At 48.7% G+C, this 22661-nt stretch overlaps 1 protein-coding gene across 6 annotated transcripts in view; it reads left to right on the top strand.

Annotated features, from left to right (window-relative positions):
* The window catches only part of CACNA1H (calcium voltage-gated channel subunit alpha1 H), a 192761-nt gene that overhangs the window by 149306 nt on the left and 20794 nt on the right, over window positions 1-22661 (top strand). For all 6 annotated transcript variants that reach the window (XM_019494553.2, XM_019494550.2, XM_019494551.2 and 3 more), the window contains 4 exons: window positions 5899-6050; window positions 9064-9173; window positions 9791-9924; window positions 10610-10680. In XM_019494553.2, the coding sequence (XP_019350098.2) occupies window positions 5899-6050; window positions 9064-9173; window positions 9791-9924; window positions 10610-10680 (467 nt within the window). The remainder of the gene's footprint in view (window positions 1-5898; window positions 6051-9063; window positions 9174-9790; window positions 9925-10609; window positions 10681-22661) is intronic.

Raw genomic sequence — 22661 nt, 5'->3', positions numbered from 1 at the left:
CCACATTGGGGTATCTAGCCGGTGAGTGCCTTAACCATCCCCTTTCTCCCCTCTCTGCATCCCAGGGTCACTCTTTCGAAGCAAGGCTCAGGGGTTATTTAGCCACCTGCACCCAAGACTGGTGCTGGGGGAGACCCCGTGGTGGTGTCAGCAATAGGCCTGATGGACTAACCTGCCAGCTGCGATGATCGCACACGTGGCAGGCCTCTCGCACCTCCCCGCAGCCCAGCTGGGCAGCAGGAGCAACCTGGCAACAACCTCTCCGCAGAGAACCGCTCTGTGCCGTAGCCCGTCCTCGCAGCCCACCCCCTGCATTGCCCCTCACTACCTCTAGCTAGTACGGCACCCCCTGCACCCATTCAGCAGCCTCCCCCACTCTTCCTAGAGATAGGGTGCCTGCATGAGAGGGTAGTGGCATTGAGGCAGTGAGAGCAGGGACTTGCAAGTAAGGGATTGCATACAGTCAATTCAGCTGCAAGTGGCTGGTAGTGCTGGGAATGGACCGATATTACTGATGTCTTTACCGGAAGCAGAAGAGAGCATAAAATCCAGGCCCACTCAGCCATGCCCACAGCCGGCCTGGTAGTCTAATGGGTGTCGTCCCTGTCGTGGTACCCTGCTGTTGCCTTTTGTGTTTCGTAACGTGTGCGTCTGTATGGCATCGAACACAACGTGGCACCAACCCAACCTGTGTCTTCAGAGCATCCCCCTCGTGTAAGCTATAGTGACTGTGAGCGGTGCATTAGGTACTTAGTTCTTCCGCTGCCTCTGTGTAGCTATGGGCTGGTCATTTCCCTGCTGCCTGCCTCTGTTTCCCCACCCATAACCTGGGCATAAAGCCATCCTTCCCCCCCCTCTTTGAAAGCTGCTTTGAGATGTGCAGACTGCACTTGCTATGTAAGTGCTAAGGAGTATGCGACTGGGTGTTTGCCGGCTCACTCTGCTCTCCTGAGAAAGAGGGAAGCAAGCTGAATCGGCTTTAAAAATGCAGCCAGTGTGCTTATAAAAGCAGAACTCCATTGTATCACAATGTACTTATTGCCGTGGAGGTAAAACTTGAAGATAAGCTCCGAAATTTCCCTGACACAATCATCGCCTCCATCAGATAAGCCTACTGCATAAATAAAAGTGCTGTAATTTAATAATCCTGTAGCTCCTAACCTTTTAATGAGGTTCTCAGAAGGCATAGAGTGAAACCATCCTCCCCAGATTAAAGGCTTTTATTAAAAACAAATGGATCAGTTTGATCTCTTCTGTACTCTGGGGGCTGGGCCAGATTCAGCGCTGCTGCATCTGCTGCACAGCTAATGGAGTTGCACCAAGGTTGCTTTTGGCCCGTGGACTACAGGCTGGTGCCAGGTCAAACCTGAACACGGCTCCAGCTCTTACGAGACCAAATGCAAGAACTTAAGACCTTGTGTGCTGAAAGGAGAGATCAAGCTGGACTGAAAACAAAGCTGGCTTGACGCAGCACTGGGAGGGCCCTCCGCCAGTGATGAGAAGCTGAAGCTTTGGGGTGTTTTTAAATACCGTGGTTGGTTCAGTGAACCGGGAAAAGGCCGCATGACGTACGGAGCTGAGAATGCAGGAAGACCCAATGCTGCTCTGGACAACTTTCCCCGTTACACCAAAGGGGGCACGGGCACAGCTAACTGCAGACTGATTGATGTTTCCTTGGGCATCCTCAACAGACAAGTGAACATCTAGACATACGTGGCTGGCAGAAGGAGTAGGTGGGTGTTGTTGAACAGATGCCAGAGTTTTTCCCTAATAGGATGGCGCTTCTGAGTGCTGAGCACAGGCAGTTCTCTTGGGGGCTAATGGAGACTTGTGGGTACTCAGCCATATTCAGGATGGTGCCCGTCCTCTCTAACCACCACGGGATCTGCAATCTCTACAGTCCGCATCACTGCAACCTACGCGCTATGCACCCAAGTCGTCAACACCTCCGTCTGGGAACTTCAAAGCATCTCGCTTATATTTTCCAGGCAGCTTCCCTAATGCAGGTGTAAAGCCTCACGATTGGAAACATGCATGTAAACCCACTTAGCTTTCTGTCCCGTGCAGAGGAGAGTAACGGAATAGCTCGGGCTTGTCGTTGCGAGGCCAATCTCAATGCCTTTTAGGAGGTGGTACTTTATTCCCTCTCCTGTCTGTAAGATCTCTGGCTGAGCGGTTGAAATATTGCTCGCAGAAGGTGAGAGGATAAATTGTACGATGATTAGTTGCTATCAGGAGGTGGCAGAGAGAAATGAGCCTGGTTTGCCTTTTGTACACGTATGCTGGTGTCCCTCTTCCCAACCATGTTTCCACCCACTCAGACCTTCAGCTGTGGTCAATGGGGGTGGTAGACTGCTTTTGACATTTGGGTCACAGTTGGCTGTCTGCAATCCCATCCCTGAAGTCATTTTTGTGGAAAAACCCAAAAGAGTCCTGCCTATTGCCTGGTGTTGTTAATTAACAAAGTGCTTGATGTTGTCTCACCCCTGCAAACCGGTGTTCTCTTCATCAAGGCTCTTCCGTGGACTCCTGTGTCTCCAAGCTGTAGCTGTAGGTGTGTGCAGTGAACCATCAGATGAACCCACCCAAACCTGGAGAGAATCTGATGGCACTTTCTCCGTGGTTGTCACCAGTGCACACAAATGCGTGTCTTTGATTGCACCAGAAGAAAGCCCCTGAGTTTCACGAGCAGCCACTTGTGCTGTTGTGTTTAGTTGAAGACGTTACGTCTGCAATCAAAGACACTATGTCTGCAATCAAAGACGCTATGTCTGTAATCAAAGACACTATGTCTGATGGAAACTGGAATAAGCTGCGACTTGGCAAAGCTTTGCACCCATGTGATTGGTGACGTATTTTAAAGCAAACCCCGATGTCTTCGTACTGTCCTATTCTACTGAAATGCAACAAAAGACATGGCACGGATTTTTCTCTCTTGTTGGGTACACACCGTGGTGTCCCCGCTGATTTCAGAGGGGATACTCCTGATTTACACCAGCATAACCGAGAGACAAATCTAGCCCGCTGTCCTTTCTGCACACCCCTGCACACTACCTTTTAGCAGTGCATGACTGGCATCTCCTCTAATGGACATTGCATGGGTTACTGCACCAAGCATGAGTGCTGCATGCGTTTCTGAATGTCATCAGACTTTACCCTGAACTGTCTTTGTATGTGTCTCAAAGTTAAAGTACTTTTCCATCCATTAACTGGCTTCAGGATATCAGAGCGCTCCAACAGATTAGGAGAGTCAAGAGCTTGCTTTCCTCTTCCCAGCTCACGTTAAATATCTCCCAAGGTTTTGAGCAACCAACTCAACATTTGACCATCTGTCCACTACAGAGCAGAACAAGTACTGGCCTATACTGCACATCACACCAATATGCTGTACACTATTTAAATAGAGAAAGTGCCCCATGGAGTACAGTCTATATACCAGATGCAGACATGAAGGGAACAGTCTAACAAGAACCTGTCGCTGCAGCTGTTTCATTTTGGGCTCACACTTCATATTAAGGATGCACCATATAAATAGCCCACAAAGAGTTAATAAATGGTTATGAGACCGTTTCATAACTGATTAATTGATTATTATAGTCAACAGGTTAATAGATAACTATAATCAGCTTATAGCACGCTTTCCAGTTGTGCACATAAGCCTAGTGCATATACTACTCAGGATATGCCATTAATCCTTTATGAGACATTAATAAATACACTTTTAATATAAAGTAGGATCAGTCTAGATAATATTGGTCCACAGAGTGCTTCTATTTATTTTTATTTTTTTTTTGCACATTATCAAAGGATGCTGTTCCAAATTTTTTTAGGTGATAATCAGGAACATCCTGTGTGCTTCCATGTGCAAACTGAAATACATATTTAATTTCAAATATTGCCCCTTTTTTTTTTTGGATGCACTGTGGAATTAGCCAAACTCCAGCCACTCTCAGCAAAGATCATCGTTCCAATCCAGTAGGACTGAAAGGATTTTGATTGCTAATCAAAACCAAAACACACACAAAAATAATTGTGTTTGCCTTTGTGTTGTTTTTTCCATATTTGTTGGGCAGAAAAATTAAGTCTAGGTGACCCTGATCAGAGGAAGAGTTTTAAAAATATTCCCATTGCCTGTTGAACTGCCAAGAAAAAAAGGGGTAGTTGAACGATACAGTCAGATCCATTTTTTGCAATTTATTTCAGCTTTCATATTCTGATCTGGCATCATCTGTATTTAAAAAAAAAATAGCATAACATGATGAGTGCCGCTCCATCTGAAAGACATTAGCAAGAATTGGAGGTACTGGGATCTCCTTTGTGTTCCAGGTCTCCTTTTTAAGGTGGAATATTTCATTTCCCTGAACCTTGAAACATTTGCAACTAGATCGGAGCGAACACAAGCAAAAACCCTGTCGGGAATGGTCTTATGCTGATCTGGACAGAACCTACCAAGCCTTTTCCATCTGCAAACTCTCTGACAACTCCCAATCTGCCCCTAAATCAGGCAATTGAACTTTTACACTTATTGAGTTTAAATAAAAGTTAGAGTCCATCAGGCTGACTGCTGTCACAGTCTAATTTTAGGCACGCACAAACAGTGAATAGGACTCAGTTGCAGGGTCGTGCCCAGGTAGCGGCGACAGTGGCCACACCGAAGCTTGTTATAGAAAGTATTTTTTTTCACCCTTAAAAAATAATAATCATAATAATAATAATAATAATAATAAAGCAAGACTGGAGGGACAGGTATTGAATTCATGTGGCCGCAGCCCAGATAGTTTCTTCGTTATATCCCAGCCCCCGTGCTTCAAAAGAACCTTGTACTGTGTAATGTGAGAGTTTGACCACACGCCTCTGTCAGCATGCTCTCTGTGGGTGAACTTCACGCTGGTGCAGTGAGTCGTGTGTCCTCGTGCTGCTGAATTTTACCCTTGGAGCATCTCGTTCCCCGAGAGACCCCTCAGTGGAAGTGGTCACACCACCGGGGCCCGGATCCGAAAGACATCACTGCAGGTCTGAAACGATCCCTGCTCTTAGACGGGCTCAGTGGCTGCCACTGACTCACGGTGTCTTTACCGCTTGCTGCTTTCAATTTGCAAATCTGCATTGTTTGCCACAAAGTCGTTGTAAGGGTGGTAGAGAAGGCACATTGCACCCTTCTTCCTGTGGATGGTCACCCTGACTTGGTCCTGTATGCTGATAACCACCAAATGTGCACCCCTAGCCTGTCTTATCCATTGCTGCATTTCCTTCATAGTCCCACGCGTGTAAAGCAAACCCCTTTGCTCACAGAAGAAGAGTCCAGGTTGGTATTCTCACCCCCATTTATCTGCAAGCTCAGGCTGGGTTAGGAGTAGCACTGCATGACCTGGTCCAGACAAACCAAGTCTTGCATTGAGCTGAGGTTGAACCTGTTGATGGCTTGAAGATGTTTCCTTCCTTCCTTTCTTGTCCACCCTGTCTCTCGCACTTCCCGATTCCCGGCAGATGTGAAAGTGCTTGGAATACAGAGAGTGCGGAGGTTATTTGTGGGCCTGAGGAGACGCTGTAAGTACAATGAGATCTTGCAAGAACGAGCCTGCTCTTCGGAGAGCTCCGGGTCGGTTCTTGCAAGCCAGAGATAAGATACGAAATCCCGTTTGAGTGCTGGTCTGGACTGAATCTCTCTCGGGTCCATTGCTGTTAATTCAAAGATGTCTGCTTGTTTCATGTGAAGCTTTGTTCTCTGTGTCGGCTCCGACTTCTCAGAAACCCCTGACCCAGTCCTGCGGAGAAGTTCACCCCGCACCCAAACGCGTGTAAAACACTATTGCTGTTGGGTCGTACATGCCCACGTGCCTCGTGCTGGTGACGGGGAGCCATGCTCATTGCTTTGCCTTGGCTTCTCTCTTTCAACAGAAGCCCAGCGCCGACCCTACTACGCTGACTATTCCCCAGCCCGGAGGTACATCCATACCCTTTGTACCAGCCACTATCTGGACCTGTTCATTACGTTCATCATTGGTGTCAACGTCATCACTATGTCCATGGAGCACTACAACCAGCCCAAGGTAAGAGCCGTGCGTCCTCCGTGAAATACATCTGAGCCAAAACCTGCTAGGATGGAGCAGTGGAGAAATTAAGGACCATGTGCCTTTCTCACTGGGCGTGTCTACACGAGACGTTTAATGCGCAGTAGCCTAATAACACTGCATTGTAGCATGCCGAGCGAAAACCGTGCCAATACGATACTGCGCAGTCGTATTACGCTACTGTGCAGTACGTGTTGCTAAAAACCATGCGCCGGTGCTACTGCACAGTAACAGTTACGGCACATTTGGTTAGTACTTCATTAAGCAAGTACTAAACTAAATGTGCAGTAACTACTGCGCATTAATGAACGTGTAGACGCACCCATGGATTATCACAGGAGTCTCATGTCAATGGCCTGTGAGGCTTGGGAACATCCCGAGCCATCAGGTTAATCTCCATCCTTGGGGGTTTTCAAAACCCGGCGAAACAAAGCCCCGGCTGGGATGATGTAGTTGGGATGATCCTGCTTGGAGCGGGGGGTTGGACTAGATGTGACCTCCTGAGCTCCCTTCCCACCCTCATTGTCTGTGACTCTAAGTGTCATTAGTACAATTAACTTGTTAGCGTAAGCTCCTAGTCTAGCTGTTTTAGGGCCAGCTTTGACCATACAGCCAGGGAAGAGTAGCTGCTGACTCTCCTCTCGCATTAACAAAGAATTGTCCTCTGAAGTCAGTCGGGCGGTGTGTCCATGAAAACCCCAGCCAGCAGAGACGAGTCAGGCAGTGTCTTTGAGCAGTACACAAGTGCAGCTAATAAGTGCAGGGAGAAAGGCATCTTTTTCTCAATGGATTTGGAGTAAGTCGGCCCTGTTGCTTTTTCCTCATATACCATACAAGTCTTTCCTCTTGACAAAGCCCTTGGCATAAAGATTTTGGTCTGTCCGGTCGCACTATATACTACCATTCTGGCATGGAACCGGTTTCAGATTAATAAATTCATAGATTATCAGGGGCTGGAAGGGACCTTGCAGATCATCGGGTCCGGCCCCAAGGTTGCAGCCCTCCAGACTCTTTGGTCGGTTTTTAACGATGTAAGGTTTGCCGTGTAACCTGCAAAGGATTCTGGGAAGCCAAGCCACCAGGCACCAAGCCACAGTAATGCACGTTGTTGGCCACCTGCATCGTGCTGTGCTTGTCGTTTCTTTATGGAGCGCACTTTGTTTTATTTGTGAGCGTTTGTCCTGATTAGGGCTGGTTTACATGTGTTGACAGCAGGGTAAAACTCAGCAGACTTATTCTGCAGATGTATCATTGTAAATGATTCCAGGATTGGACCCAGTAGAGAGACCTTAAGTTAAATAACATATTGCCAGGCTTTTAACAAAGGTCTCTATATTATGTTGGGCAGGATAATGAGACCAGAAATAAAGCATTGAGAAACACACCTGCAAAAGCTTTCAGACCTTGTTCTTGAAAATCAGTGCGTGCTCATCCCACACATCTGGGGAAAGCAGAATTTGGGTATCTCCTAGATGTACAAAGGAGAATTTTGACCTGAAATGAGGCTTTCTCTCAAGCTGTTGTGTTCCCCAGTAACTAAAGCAAATAAATGCTTTTGTTGCTCATTACTTTTATCTTCCTGTTTCCTGTTTTGCCTGTTCGTTGCTACTCAGCTTTGCAATTTTGCATATTTGTAAGAAACCAATATCCACGCTTGACCCCAGAAAGCCCAATCAGAATAGCTCCTTTATTCTGGGGCCGTCTATTTTAAGGTTTGAGTCGTGTTTGCTTGCTATTGTTGGCCTCCAACTCCAATGAAATCCATTATAAACAGTCATCATCTTAGACTATAAACACTCCAGATTCCTGACTTCCGAGAGCAGCTTTATAGAGAGAGTGAATATTGCACCAAATATGGACATACTTTGCCCAGTGCTAGGGATGCAACATATTTCAAGAAGGGAAGTTTTCATCTGTCTCCGACATTATTTATTTCACGGATTGTACTAAATGAAGCTGCATTCCTTGAATCACCACGGAGGAATGACCCAGCCAGTCCCATGCCCCATCCTACTCAATGCTGGATAACTCAGAAGAAGGTATATGACCTTCATAAATCACCTGAGAGCAAAGTTACATTTCCCTTTTGATCCCATTGGTGGACTGGTTTGCTTCCAAGGCTAGAGATGAATGTCCTTGCAGTGCTTAGCTTAGTTCAGTGGTGCTCATTAACCTTCTGGCCCCACAAGCCAGATGAGTGGCCTGCCCATGGGTCAGATCCAGTACAGAGAGTTGGTCCACAGGTGCGATCCAGCCACAGAGTAACCGTGCATGATCCAGCATGCAGGACTGCATCGCCAGGCTTGCAGGGGTCCCCACCTGTCTGGAAATATGGTGTTAGGGGAGTGGTGGCAGCACTAATTGCCATGATTTACAGAGCCACAGCAATTACCACTGCTACTTCTCCACTGCCAGATGCTGGACCTGTGGGGATCACAGGCTGGATGACAGCCTGCAGGCCAGAAGCTGAGCACTGCTGGCTTAATTAATATTACTGCCAACAATGTTCTGGTTATTTCAATGTATAACCGTTCTGCATCATTTAATGCAACCATGCTTTGTAGCAATGCATTGCACAGGCTGATTCCACACTGGGTTACAAACAGAGGTTCATTCAAGACCTAAAACCTCAGATCTGGATCTTGAAAACTTCCGAAGATTGGGCTTTCCAGACACTGGGATTTGGCTGGGGTCTGCCCGTAGTTTAAAAGCTGCTAATTTTAAGCACCGTGAAAACCTGGCACTCTCCAGTTTGCGTGGAGGTTTGATTCTGGTGCACTCTTACTGCAGTGACTTGCAAATCAGGCAGGTGCTTCAACTAATTATTCGTGTGCAGAAAAACTGGTCTCAAGTTTCCAGTCACCGCTGTTTCACTCCTGAACTTTGCTTCACTTCATCTTGTGTCCCCACCTAGACTGCGCTCCTACTCGCCGATCCCTTTGCGATGGGGCTCGGGTGAAGGATATAGATCTAACAGATGCCTTTCTTTCAGTCCCTGGATGAAGCACTGAAGTACTGCAACTACGTGTTCACCATCGTTTTTGTGTTTGAAGCTGTTCTCAAGTTGGTGGCATTTGGTTTTCGACGATTCTTTAAAGACAGGTGAGAGTATTTTCAATTCCTGTAATAAATCGGGACTGGGCCGGGGTATAGGCCAGAAGTCAGGCAAGGGTCAAGATATTATCAACTGGTTGCAAGGAGTTAAAATAAATCCAGAATGACCCCGCTGCTCCTGCTTTATTGAGGAATAGGACGTCAACCCAGTAGAGCTTGAATGTATTATGTAGGCCCATTCACCGAGTCCGCTCAAAACACTTATCACTGCTTAATTATACCTAATCATCTTGAGCAGACTTCTGTATCAGGGAAGCCAATTAGGAAAGCAGCTGGGTCTTCCTTCGCTCAAACGGACTTAACCTGTGCACAGCTTCCAATTTCCAGGCTGGATTAGGGTTGGCAGAAAGTGTGTAGCTCAGGAGGGATCAAGAGATGTCCTCGGTGGTCTTCAGGCCACGTTGGACTAAGTCAGCACAGGTCCTTGGAAGTCCGTGGTACTTTGCTGATTGCTACTAGCTGAGGTTCCCATACAAGATACCAGACCCGAATTGGGAACAGGGTGCTGGTTTTGCTGAGGGAGAATACAGGGCCACGGCTCCTGAGCATCTTTCTGGCATTGCTGTCCATGGCCAGCCTTTGAGGTCTGTGGTTTTGTCCATTAGATGGAACCAGCTTGACCTTGCCATTGTTCTGCTCTCCATCATGGGCATCACCCTGGAGGAGATTGAAATGAATGCGGCGCTCCCCATCAATCCCACCATTATCCGGATCATGCGGGTGCTGAGAATAGCAAGAGGTAAGGGTTGCATTTTCCAGTCTTTGGCCTCTTCACTGACCCCTCCTGGCCTCTGATGTAATGCCACGGAGGTCAGGGAGGGTCACTTCAGGAGCAAAGTCAGCCCTTTACGCGCGGGAAGGAAGGGGCTAAGCAATTTCGGTTTCATTCAGGCTTCCGGGAAGGCTGAGTTTTTGCTCCAAACGTAGCTCACCCAAGTGCCATAGTCATGCCCAGATGAAGCTGCTAGTTTTGACCCGCCTGTAATTCAAACCAAGAGTCACCGACCTCTTACAGGAGGCAATCGGTTGTTTGCTGTGGCTGCAAGCAGGAGGAAGGGCTGGTAGAGTTTCCCCCATCTCATTCTCCTCCTGGAGATGATGCATCATGTCCTCAGGGGTGTGGGATGTGCTCCAGGGGGGCAAGAGGCAGAATTGACCTGGAGAGATTACCTCCAAGAGGGTCCAGTAGAGGCGAGGGCCAGAAGTGAGACACAGGGAAGGGTTATGTGGGCTGCTGTCTCCTAAGGGTCACACCCAGTTGCATGAGTGTCAATCCGGAGTCGCTCCACTGGCATGAATGAACTTGCTACCTGGCGTGCACGCAAGGAGAAGCGGCCCGGCAGGGTCTAGCCTGTTACCCTTTATATGAAATTCTTTCCCACGGCTGGAGTCTCTGTTTCCCAAGGCTTTGCTTCTCATTGTAGTACTGAAACTGCTCAAAATGGCCACCGGCATGCGAGCTCTCTTGGACACCGTGGTGCAGGCGTTGCCCCAGGTAAGCCCGCGGACGCGACCCATGCAGCACAGGCACCGAAGAGTTTGGTCTCCCTTGCAGACACGGTGCTCGTGTCACAGCATTAGGCACCTCGAGCGCGGGCCCCTGACCCCAGGGCTTCTCCCCTCCAGGCTGAGCGCGAGGGGTCAAAAAACTTCTTATGGTCTTAAAGAAAAGAAATGAATGTTCCCAAAATATCTTCAGGTCAAATATAGCTGTTCCTCAACCTCTTCCATGACCCAACCGCGAGCTCTCTCTTGTGGTCTCAAACTCCCGCTCCTCCCATACCCTACCCCTTCAAGGTCAAATATTCAAGTAAATAATAGAGGTTTATCTTCTTTAGAGACAATACATTTTTTTTTCTCTTTAATTCTGTAGTAAAAATTCGGGGGGAAATGTTAAATGAAGGGTCACCACCGGGAAAAGGTTGAGATATATTTAGTTGGACTGAGCACCCCGGTGGTGTGGGCATAAGAGTGAAAGGGCTTGATGTACCGTCCGTCTTTGCGTCGCACGCATGGCTCTGACTTGGAAGAGTCAGCACCAGGGAACGGGACTCGGTGCAAAGAGATCCTCGTGCCCGGTTAAACGGATCTATCGGCAAAAAACTGCCAGCTAAAAGACACCGCAGCATTACCAGCTTTTGCATTATTTGATATTTGTCTTAATATCCTTAGTCTCCCGGGACCGTCTTGTTAGGGGAACGTCTTTTTTTCTTTTAAAACAAAAAAAGTTGGCTTCCAGTTCTCATGGTTGGGGGAAACCCCGGTGCCGGATTATGAGACCCTAAGCTGTGTCCAGTTTAAGAGGCCCCATACGATCAAAATAATCCATGATAATGGACGTTCATGAAATTTTAAGATGAATTATTGCTATTTCTGCACAGCTGTAATAACTCAATATGAATAATAACCGTGGAGCCATAGACACGTATATTTTTGTCATATTAAAAGTGATAATGTCCAGTTGTTGTATTTTCTTATTTAGAGGCCCCTCATATTGTGAGGCCCTAAACTGTAGCTTAAATAGCTTAAGCCTAAATCCAGCACTGCCTAACCTCAGCCCCAAAAGGATCAAGATCCAGAAGGCAACTCAAAAAAATCCATGTTTTTGTGTGCACGCACATGGTTTTTGATCCTGTTTTGAAGCCAATGGAGTGACTTTTATTTATTTTTTTTGTGGCTTGACTCATCGTTTCTGATCGATTCGTTGTGGCAGGCCCGAGCACGGGAGAGGACCCCTTGATGCTCCACCGCTCGGCGTCTTCTGGAGTCCTTCACCGGGAAGGGCTGAAAATGCTGCCAGATCCGAACGGGTTACATTTCCCGTCTGCTTTGCTGACGCACGATGCAAGATGGTGGAGATTTTTGCTGCTTTCCTAGGGCTTAGCTGACAGGGAAAATTTACCAGCAGGATTATACCGATGTTATTAAACCACCAGCCTGTGTCAGCATAACTCCCTGTGTGGACGCTATTAATCTCCGATAAACATGTCACCAGGGGGAATTACAGCTGTAGTGATATAATGACACCCATAGAGATCTGCCCAATGTAGACGAGCTCTCCAAGCTCTCGCTGGAAAACAAGCGGCATTTCTTTTTCTTGGAAAGTCCCCTTGATCCATCAATGCTGCCAGTCCAGGAGGTTTTAATCTAAACCATTGGCGCTCTGGTATTCAAGCCTCCCTTTCAAAGAAAGCCTTTAGCTGAGATGAAAGCCCGGACTTTACAAACCCGACCCCTGCGCCGGCGGTGGATTTGTATATGTGCTTTTTTTTTCTCTCTCTCTCTCTTTTTTTTGCTCAAGCGATGTGATTACAGACCTTTTGCTTTTTGGTAAAGCTACAGCAAGGCTGGAGGGTGTTTTTTTCCGCGGGCAGCACTTGAACCCTAGCTTCTGCTCGCATGAAATCTCCCAGCTCTTGCAGGGAAAAGTCAGTTGGGGAAATGAGAGCTAAGGCGACTTGATCCCAAGGTTACACCTGAGATCCCCGCACACCTTTGAGCTTCTTTCTCCGAGCTCGCTCTCCCCGTCTCGCTGGCAAGGGTTTGCAGAACGGCTGCTCTGCTTAAGCCCGCTCGTTAAGTGATGAGACGGAGGAATTTTATTTGTATTGGTGCCGATGAAGCTGGTGGAGAAATGCGTCTGGCTGGAGCGGGTTGAAGTAGCTCTTTCCAACATTCCCATGCGGTAGTGATTTCAATTAATTACAAAATGCTGGTATTAGAATAGATTTTTTTTCCCCCTCTTTGGGATGGCTGATGTCAGTTGACTATTCATTTTTTTTTTTTAGCAGGAGCGCTAGGCTCAGGCCAAACCAGCAGAACAAAAGGATCCCACGGTTTTGGGGAGGGTGGTGTTGGCATCCAACGTTTGTGGCTGGTCTTAACGTGACATCGAGTGTCCAAAGCCGCCAAGTACATTAGCAGGCTTGGTCGCCTCTCCTAGAGCTTCCAGACTGAACATCCCCTGATACCGCTGTGCCGTGCGCCCCATTGCACCCTGCTTCTTCACAGGGTGGTTGCTTTTCTCCCCAGTCCTGCAGGGTTTTTTTCTCTTTCCTCTGCAAAATGACTGGGAAAGATGGGGCTGAGCAGAAGGAGAAGCAAGGCAAAGAAACAGTGATCAGGGAAAGACTTTTCAAGGGTAGCTCTATACTCCAGCCCCTCTGCCCAAAATAAGTCAAAGCCCCCCAAATGGGGGGGAAGTTCAAATTGGGATCCAACTCGATGGCTTGGGCTCCTGTTTGCTTGTTTGGGCTGGTTTCACCCAAGACGGCATCGGTGTTTCAGTGAGGACCTTGCATTTTCCAGTGTCACCGTTGGGTTGACCAAGTGATGAAGGTGTCTAGTGATGGGGCCGGGGCCACCCACAAAGACCTTACCGGTCTTTCCCCTCCGGTGGTATAAGCTTCCTAGAAGAAGAAGCTTAAAAAATGCAGAAGGGGAAAGGGAGAAATGCAGGGAGGAGAGTTAAGGAGCAGCGACAGAGCGTCTTTGGCAGCGAAAGGGGACTCTCCAGCAGACTTGCGACGTTTCAGTATCGAGGGCAACAATTTGCTCTCCGTTACACTGGTGTAAACCTGGAACGTGTTTATTGATTCAGGCTAAATAACTCCAAATCAAGAGTGTTACTCTGGGTTTTTAAGACTTAAAGTGACTTAGTTCGTTTGAAACGGTGACACTGCCATGAAAGTACCCCCGATGTAAGGTCCGAAGGAGCTTTGTTGATCCCATCGTTGGGTTTCCTGTATAACATCGGCTGAAGAGCACCAGTAATTCCTGAATCCAGCCTATAACTTCTGCCTGAGCTGTAGTCTCTCTTTCAAAGCGGCATCCAGGCTCGACTCCCGGGTGGGGAGCCCTCCGCTTCCCTAGGTAGATTGTTGCAATGGTTAATTAATGATCCTCATTGCTACAAATTGGCGCCTTGTTTCGATTCTGAGGTTACGGAGCTCGCTCGGAGTTTCCATTGACTTTCGTTCTGCCTTTTTCTGCTACAGTGAAAAGCTGTCACAATCTCTTCCTTATGCTGGTATTTGTATGCAGTTATCAAGCCACTGCTTAACAATCTTTTGGATTAAAATATACACATTAAGCCTCATTAGCCTCCCTGGGAGGCTGGTTTTCCAGACCTTGGATTATTCTTGGAAAGCTTTTCTGAACGCTTTCCAGTTTGGTTTTTTGTTTTTTTTTACATCTCACAAACACCAGACCTGGATACGGCGTTCCAGTAATAATCAAAATATTGCCCTTCTCTGAAGTAATACCACTGCCCCTGTCTTCCCTGTATCGCCTGACTCCTACCGGCAAGGACCACATTAGCCGTGTTAGCTACAGCATCGTACTAGGAGTGCACATTCGGTTGTTCCCGACCCTGTCTCCTGATGCTTTCCAGGATACAGTCTTGCATCTCATAAGCGTGACCTACATCCTTTTCCCTAGATATATGACTTTGCATCTGATGTGCTAAAACACACACAGTCCATGTGGGCTTCCCTAACCCGGTTGGGTTTGCATAACGCCTGTCGCTTGCATTGCCAGTCGGAGAGATTGCAGTCAGCCCCGGATGGCCAATGCTGCTCCTGATAACAGGCAAGTTGCAATCCAGCTCAACTGTATTGGCCCCTCAGTACTAACAGTAGTCAAATATGGATTTTTTTTCTGTCCAAACACATCGGCAGCAATGGCTGACGAACACTCGGGAGCGGAGGATGCTGTTTATCCGTCGTCCTCTCCTGGCTGCGACCCTGCTTCGCTACGTGTCGTTGAAGAAGCATGTGCAGACGAGACATTTGCAGAAATGAGAAGCACAGTGGAGTGGCTCAGAGAGCAAAATTGCTGCAGGTTGATCTGGCTTGCCCCCCTTGTCCTCCTCCTCCGCGGGTTGGATGCTGCTCGCTCACGCCACCCTCATTCTGCTTGGAGCCTTTCCACATTTTTCACCCCCGTGGCTGAGAGCGAAATACCGGCCCATCTATCTAGAAGATCTGGGTCCTTTTTTAAATTTCCAGCTGTGGAATGCACATTAATTAAACACAGGGTTGGACCATGTTACCCCCTTCTCATCTTCAAAGCTTGAAAGGCCGTAGAGCGGAGGTGCTGTGCCAAGACAAATGTGAAGAACTGAACTCCCAGTTTTGTGCTGCTTTTGCCTGAAGGACAGAGGCTTCGCTTGGCTGCTGTCTGGGAGTTTTAACTCTTCTAGGGGCTGTAACTCCCATGCAGGGTTTGGTCGCAGCCTGCAGCATCCTCTAAAGGAGGGTATACGATGTGAGCAATTGTGTCGTGTTGCCGTACGCTGGAAGTACACATCCATCGCAAAGGCCCGGAAGCACTGTTATGGGGCTAGGACTTGCAGAGGACAAGACTTGGGCCAAGGCTTCACTGCTCTCATACTTGCCTGTAGCTCCCAGAGGGTCAGCAGCCTTGCTCTTGGTTACTTCAAGTCTAAATTTGGCCCTAAATGTATTTAGCCAGGAAAGAAAACAAAAAGGAGAATCGACTGGGCCATTCCAAGTGATTTTGGGTGCGGCGAAAAATGATCAGCCTCTCCTTTTAACCCCGCGTTGTAACATGAGACCAAAGCGGCCATTTCATGCCGTTCGTTCTGCAAAGAGGTATCGGTTAATTGGCACGAGATGAAATACATGGTTGAGATGCCAGTTGGAAGGCAGGAAAACTTAAGAGGAGAGGAAGAGAAATGGAGGGGAGCCAAGCAAAAGTCTAAGGGAGAACAAAATTCTGCAGTACCTCGACTAACGGGCAACACAGTCGTAACAGCCACAAAATATTTATATATCAGTACAGTATTTATATATCAGGGCCTTTCATCCAGAAGGATCCCAGTGGACAGCGAGAGCCAGGGGTCAAGTCGGTGTAGAGGACTCTAGATGTCCACTAAAGTCACTGAAAATACAGTTTGGCCTTCTGTACCCAGCAAACTGCAGAGAAAAACCTCTCCTAGACAGCATAGGACAGAAAGCAGAAAATGCTGTATTTCAAGGGGAAGGCTAAGCTGGCAGACCAGGTCTTCCCACTTGGTGCTTGAGTGACAAGGTTCTTTGGGTAAATCCGGTATCTTTTATTAGACCAGCTCAAATAGTTGGAAAACTTCTTCCTAGCAAGCTTTCGGGTACAAACACCCTTCGCCAGGCTGAGGAAGCATCTGCAGTTGGTGTGCGCGCTCCTCCTGGATGGAAGAAATCATAAAGAAGCCAGAGGCTGGTACGCACGCAAGAAAGCCAATGGTGCTTGCATGTGATCTTTAATTATAAGCGCTCCGAAAAGTATGCAACACAAAACCTTCCCTTTGGCTAAATACATGGGCACGGCATCCCTCTTTGGATGGGAGTTTGGGCTTGTGCCGTGCTATGCCGGAAATGTGCAGCGATGGCAGGGACAGTGCTGCCTCCTGGTTGATGCACTGAGGATCCAGAGCCTACCCCTCTTTGGAGCCAAGAGCGATCGCGGCTAGCGTAAAGCGATGGAGACCTGTGCTTTTTGAAGCAGAGAAGCCCGAGGTTCCAGCCCTGCCTGCTTAGGTGTCACTTGTCCCTTTCTTAATTAACACTAATTGGCTCCCTGGTTGCGTTCCTGCCCAATGCCTGTTCCTCTAGGAGACACGTTAGAGAAGGCTCTTGACGTGCCGCAGCCTGCCCTAAACCAGTTGTGCACTTAAGCACGGGCAGTGCCGTCCAAGGCTGTCGCCCTGGTTCCTTCCACCAGGATGGGAAGTCACGCGGATGGCCTCCAGTTTCCAGGTTGGCAAACGCATCCATCTCATCCTGCGTCTGGTGCATAAATTACCCAGCATTTTTCCTGCTTCCCAAGTTCTTGCTTTGCATGGCTGGAAGGAAGCGATCGGGACTCGTGTCCTTGGAAAGAATTGGCAGAGGCTTCATCTTATGAGAAATTGCTCTTGACAGGCGTCCCAGAGTGCCTCGTGTACTGTCTGCATGGACGGCGGAGATGCCAAGGTGTGGGCTGGCGGAGCAGAAATAATTGATGTCAGAGCAACAAGAGGCACCAGAAGAGCTTGAAATGTGCCGCAGCCAACCGCCGCGAGAGCAAGCAAGACAGGCCTTTCATTAACACCTCTCCTGGAGCCGGTGTGCTCAGCGAGGGGAGGAGGAGAGCCGTCAGGTTTTCTCTCTGATTGGCAAGGACTGTCCAAACTTGGCCCCGAGTACCCGCGTCCTGCTGTCCCTGATCCATGAGTGAATCGCGTTAACGCCCGATCGGCCCTTTGCGACCTCCTTTACCTGGGAGGGGAAACCCCGTTATTCCCTCTTACAAATGCAGGAGGAACCCGAGCACGACGGGCCCGATAGGAAGCCCATCAAAGACAACAGGAGCTGTCCTACTGAACTGCAGAAAGCTTTGGATCCGGCCTGTACGGACGTGACGAGACGCACCCCAGCTCATGCAGCAATTCCCAGTTTGGACTGGGAATAAAACATCTGTCTTGGACTCTGCACTTCTGCACAGGGCCAGACCGGGCTCAGAAAGCAGCTTGCATTGCCCCGCCAGTAATGAGGCATGGTCAATGCTGAGCTGTGGCTCCAGGGCTTGAACCTCGAATGTCCAAAGCCTCAAGACCCTCCTTCAAGAGGGAGTGAAACGGCTGTACCCAGATGGAGAAACTGAGGCACACACAAGGATCTAGGTGAAATGCCCATGCTCGGTGGCCCCAGATTTCCCAGTTGCTCAAGTCAGTGCTGGGCTCTCTGGAGCTTAACTAGCACCGTTGCATTATCAGATGAGATCAGGTGAGGCTGCTGGAGCCCAAAAGCTAACGTCGGGCAGTGCTGGTGATGGCGATGCCCCGGCCCCCAAGGCAGAGGTAGCATCCCGAGTGCACAGCCCAGGGCATGCCGAGGTGATGCACTCGGCTTCTTGGAGATGTCCAGGCGGGCTGGATGGGCTCGGCCATGCTGCTTCTACGTTCCCTCCCTCCAGGCCAAGGCGAAGCTCCCAGTGATCTGAGACCCACGGTGCACCGGCCCATATCCTAGCAGCTGGTTGAACCCTCTGTGCTTGAGCCTGCCCTGGCTGCCTGGAAATGGGGTCTCTGCAGCAGCCCCCTGCTTCCCACACCTACCTATGGGGCCGGACAAGCCTGGGGACAGCATCCTCCATGCCCACTGCCCCCAGGCTTGTCCAAGAAAGGTCCAGGAGAGATCCCAGGCTGCACCATCTTTCCTGCCATATGCAAGTTTTGCATCCTTTCCCTCCCCAACAGCCCTGCCGGCTGCTCCCCAGCAAGACGTGACCTCTGCTGACATGGGAGCCGCGGGGCTGACGGATTGCACGCCGGCTGCCCCCGGGGTGGACGGGAGGGTTATTTGTTGCTTTCTAGACCCGGTTCCAGCAGCCCCAGCATGGTTCAGGGATGTGTCTGCCTGAGAAAAGCATCATCTGCGGAGCGGGCCAAGCCTGCTGGAGCAGAACCGCTCGGCCTCAGCCGCCGGCTGCCAGTGGGATGATTGCTGGCTGTTGTTACACGATCCCCTGGAGCACCCATGTCTCTTCCTTCTGGGGAGGAGGCAGGCATCTCCGGCCCCGCTTGCCCGGAGCGCCTGGCCAGGCTCCTAGCTGCCCCGGTCACCCTACCACAGCAGTGATTCATCCTCAGCCCTTGACAGCCTCCCTAGATCTCCAAGTGCTTTGTGGACACAGATGACCTCCCAGCGAGGGGATTAGGAATGGGTACACGTTGTTACAGGGAGCAAAAGGCCCCACACGCCGCCTGCCTTCAACGCTGCGCTGCTGCCCTGGCCGACGTCCACGGTCCCTCCCCAGCGCAGCGATTGCAACGTGCCGCCCATCTCGTCCTCCCGCCTCTGCAGAAGCAGGGAGCTGCACAGCCCCTTTTTTTTCCAGGAGCAGGTTGCATGCCCCTGCTTAGCACCTCGCCATCGCCTCAAACGCAGCAGCCTGGGGGGAGACACTGGGGTGCATGGCCGGCGATGGGCTGTCCTCAGCCCGCTCCGTGCCAGCGCGTCAAGAGGGCTCTGCAGCCCCGGCAAGCAGGTTTTCCTGAAAGGTCGCAGCTGGAGTTCAGCTATTTTTCCTCGTCTCTCCTCTCGTTCACACTGGGTGTTCGTGAGCTACTGGAGCCAGAGCCAATGATTATTTCTGATGGCTTAATATCCACTCACATTATCTTCAAGCCTCATAAACCAGCGAGCATAAACTATCAGGCTCGGAGCATCGCGCCGGCGTTCATTTATGGCAAGAGTCTCCAAGCTGCCGTTCCAGTGTTTGCAAGGATCATCGTCAACTCATTTTTTAATGAACACGTTGCTGAAGCTATAGGCCTGCACGCGCTAGACAGGGCTGAGTACCAAGATCGGGCCAGGACTATTCAGCAACCCTGCCTGTGACCTTCTTGAGAAGGAGAAGCGATAAAACACACTTCGGTTACATAACACAATAAAGCAGTTACCTCTGCTAGGTTTCTTGCCGTTCTTGAGATTGAGGTTGCTCAGCTAAAGTACAGAGGGGAGATTTATTATATGATTTTATTAGCCCAAAGTAGCTCAAAAAGCAAATCAGAAATGGCAGAAAATGAAATAAAGCTGGTTAGATGGCAGTATCCAAAGCAGCAGAAACTGAACTCAGCATGGGACCCTGACAGTTTGCAAGCGGTAATAATTCAGTTCAGTTCGGTTCATTCGAGGTCTGACCACAATCTTGTTACAAAGCCAGACTTTCCTCCTAGCTCGATGCGAGTCCAGGCTGGTGACTGGCACCAACGTGGAATCACAGAGCCTTAAACACAGATCCTCATTTGCTGCCAATCCATGTTTTGTAGGCCAGTCTCACTTCAATTCAGCCGAATAATTTTCAAGCGGGAATAAGGCATTTAGACCCGTTACTTACTGGTAATTGTCAAAGAGTGTCGATTGACTTCAAAATGACCTTGCTATTCATAGCCAAACTGTGACACTTCAACATACAGAACGACCGCGCGTTCAGACCAGAACGTAAATCCACGGGTGGCAAATTCTGCAGTTCTTCGAGGCTCTTCGGGATTTTAGCAGCGCTGCTTTAATCCTGCCTTAACGAATGGTCCAAATCAAGGCAGAATCTTAAACTTACGAATCATTTCAAAGCTGCTGCCTCTTGCCAGCAGCGCTATAGGGTCTATCGATCATAAAATCCACGTTGTTGTTTTAGGCTGAAATCTTTGGACGGGCCAGAGTATCTCTCACTTGATTTTGGCTGGACAGGAATGACAGTTTCCTCTTAGAAAGGGTCGAAGGTTTGAGCATCTCCAGCCTCAGCCCTGAACCTCCTCTGCTTCAGCGCTGCTACAACCAGCTTTTCAAGATTAAGAGTCCATTGAGGTCATTCACTGTCTCAGCGACATATTTCTTTTTCTTTCTGGCTTTCTCAGCAGTCTCCCCCAGGCAGAGTGAATGGGGCACTCATTTAACCCGACTGGCAGCCAACCGCAATTTTGAATTCTGGGAGCAAACCAAAATACGGCATTTTGTACATCTCCTGCCCGGCGGCACAGATTAATTCCAGTTCCTGGCAACAATGACGCATCCCAGGGAGAAAGTAACTCATGCTTCTGGCAAAGATTTGAAATGGCCAGCTAGGATATGGACTGTGCGTCTCTTGTTAGTGTTCGATGAGAAGCCACGGCACCTTGCAACGTGGGAAAATTTGCAAGCTCTTTTAGTGGCACCTTGCAACTTGGAAAAATTCCCAGCAGCTTTGTTTCAAGGCATCCTGTGCCATCCCATTTGGGCAAGACATGGGCATATACACCGCACTCTTCCGACTTGGCTCCTCTTCATACTTTCACCGGGTGCTTTCCATGGGTTGCTTGGAAATGTGGTGCCTTGCCCTGTATCCCACAGCTCCATGCTCTGTCCATCCACCCTCTGCAGAAATGTCCACCTGGAAGCTGCAAGGGGACTCCGTGTCAATTCGCTGTACATTTGTGAATGCTTCTGTCCTTTTAACAATTCATCATGTGCTTTGAAGACATTTTATCTCCTTGAAGACATTTTATCTCCTTGTACTGACCCGTGTCCAGCAGGATATAATTTTTAATGCAATAGCAAAGAACAGTTATGCACGCCCCTGAAATAGTGCCTGATTGCACCCTACGTTTTCCGTGATGAGGACAGCAGAACTGCTTCATATGCATAACTTGTCATTCTAATTGGCAATTACTTAGAATCAGGGCATTGAGTTCTTCAGACCATACAACATTTTGATTCATGCACCTTAAAGATTTATGTTTCAAATTATGTGCCATACCTAAATTCCTGGCAGCCCTGGGTAAACTTTTAGTATCAAGTCCCACCTTCACCCGAGATAATGATAATAATAATTGGACAACAGGAAAAAATTACCACTTTCGGGCCCCCGTTCTGTTTGGGCCACCTGATTCACCCATGCCTGTGTCTGGCCCTGCAAATTGTATTACCATTTGAATGCATCGACCTCTTTAATGTAAAACAAATACCTAATATGTCTCTTTGTTAAAATTAGGAGGATGGGGGGGGGGGGTTCTGTTGATCACATTTCTATTTAAAATAGATGGCATGCCCTGAACTATTTGCAGTTCGTTGTGGTCATTTAGCAAGGGAACGAAGCCCTCCACGAATTGAAGAGATCTGTTACAGATTGCTTCTGTTTTCTGGCCTACTTTCCTAAATTTTAATTAACACCCTTTAAATTTATGTTCTCCGATGATACCATTTCACCTCCGGCTGCCATATTAAGTACCAGCACTTGACCTGCTATATCTCTATTACAATTGTATAGGCAAAAAAGCTTATGAAGCAGAAGAAAAAAGGTAAAAGAAGTTATTTCCACAACTTGGCAAGAATTTATAGTTAAGTCTAGCCAGTTAGCTGTAATTACTTCAGCCTTCATCTCTTCTGTGTGAATCAGAGAGCAGCATCTGCTGCTTGACGTGTTTTAAAAGCCTTGGGTCTGAGTTATTCTGGCCTCTGCGTGGTCGTCTGTAGCCTTCTTGTTATTAATAAGCTCTATATTTTTGGCATCGTCACGACCTCTTTGTCTGTTGTACGGCACCTAGCACACTTTGCAGCGCTCTGTCAATGCATTACTAATAATAGGCGTAGTGGGGGGTGAGGTGTGTTTGGTAACGTCTTTTACTGCACCAGCTCTATGGTTGGCAGAGATGTTGAGCAAGTTCTTGGGCACAAAATGCCATTATTCGGGTCTGGGAAAGAAGCAGATGCAGCCTACGATCAATGCCAAGTAAAACAATGGCTTTTGTTTAACGCTGTAACGTAGATGGAAGTCATCGCTTTTAAAAGGGAAGAGTATAGTCAACCTGTGGAGCGCAGAGAAGCAGCTGAAACAACAGCCTGGGAGGAGTGAAAATGTCTTTTACCAATGCCACGTGCATTGAGGGTCAAGGTGATTGCGGCCGAGTCGTGCTTGCACGTGGTTCTGGTGAGGCTGGAGAGAGCTAAGACACATGAG

The sequence above is a fragment of the Alligator mississippiensis genome, chromosome 13, assembly GCF_030867095.1.
Source record: "Alligator mississippiensis isolate rAllMis1 chromosome 13, rAllMis1, whole genome shotgun sequence".
In the NCBI taxonomy this organism is placed as follows: Eukaryota; Metazoa; Chordata; order Crocodylia; family Alligatoridae; genus Alligator; species Alligator mississippiensis.
Note: the sequence above shows the minus strand (reverse complement) of the source record. Positions and strands in the feature narration are given on the sequence as shown.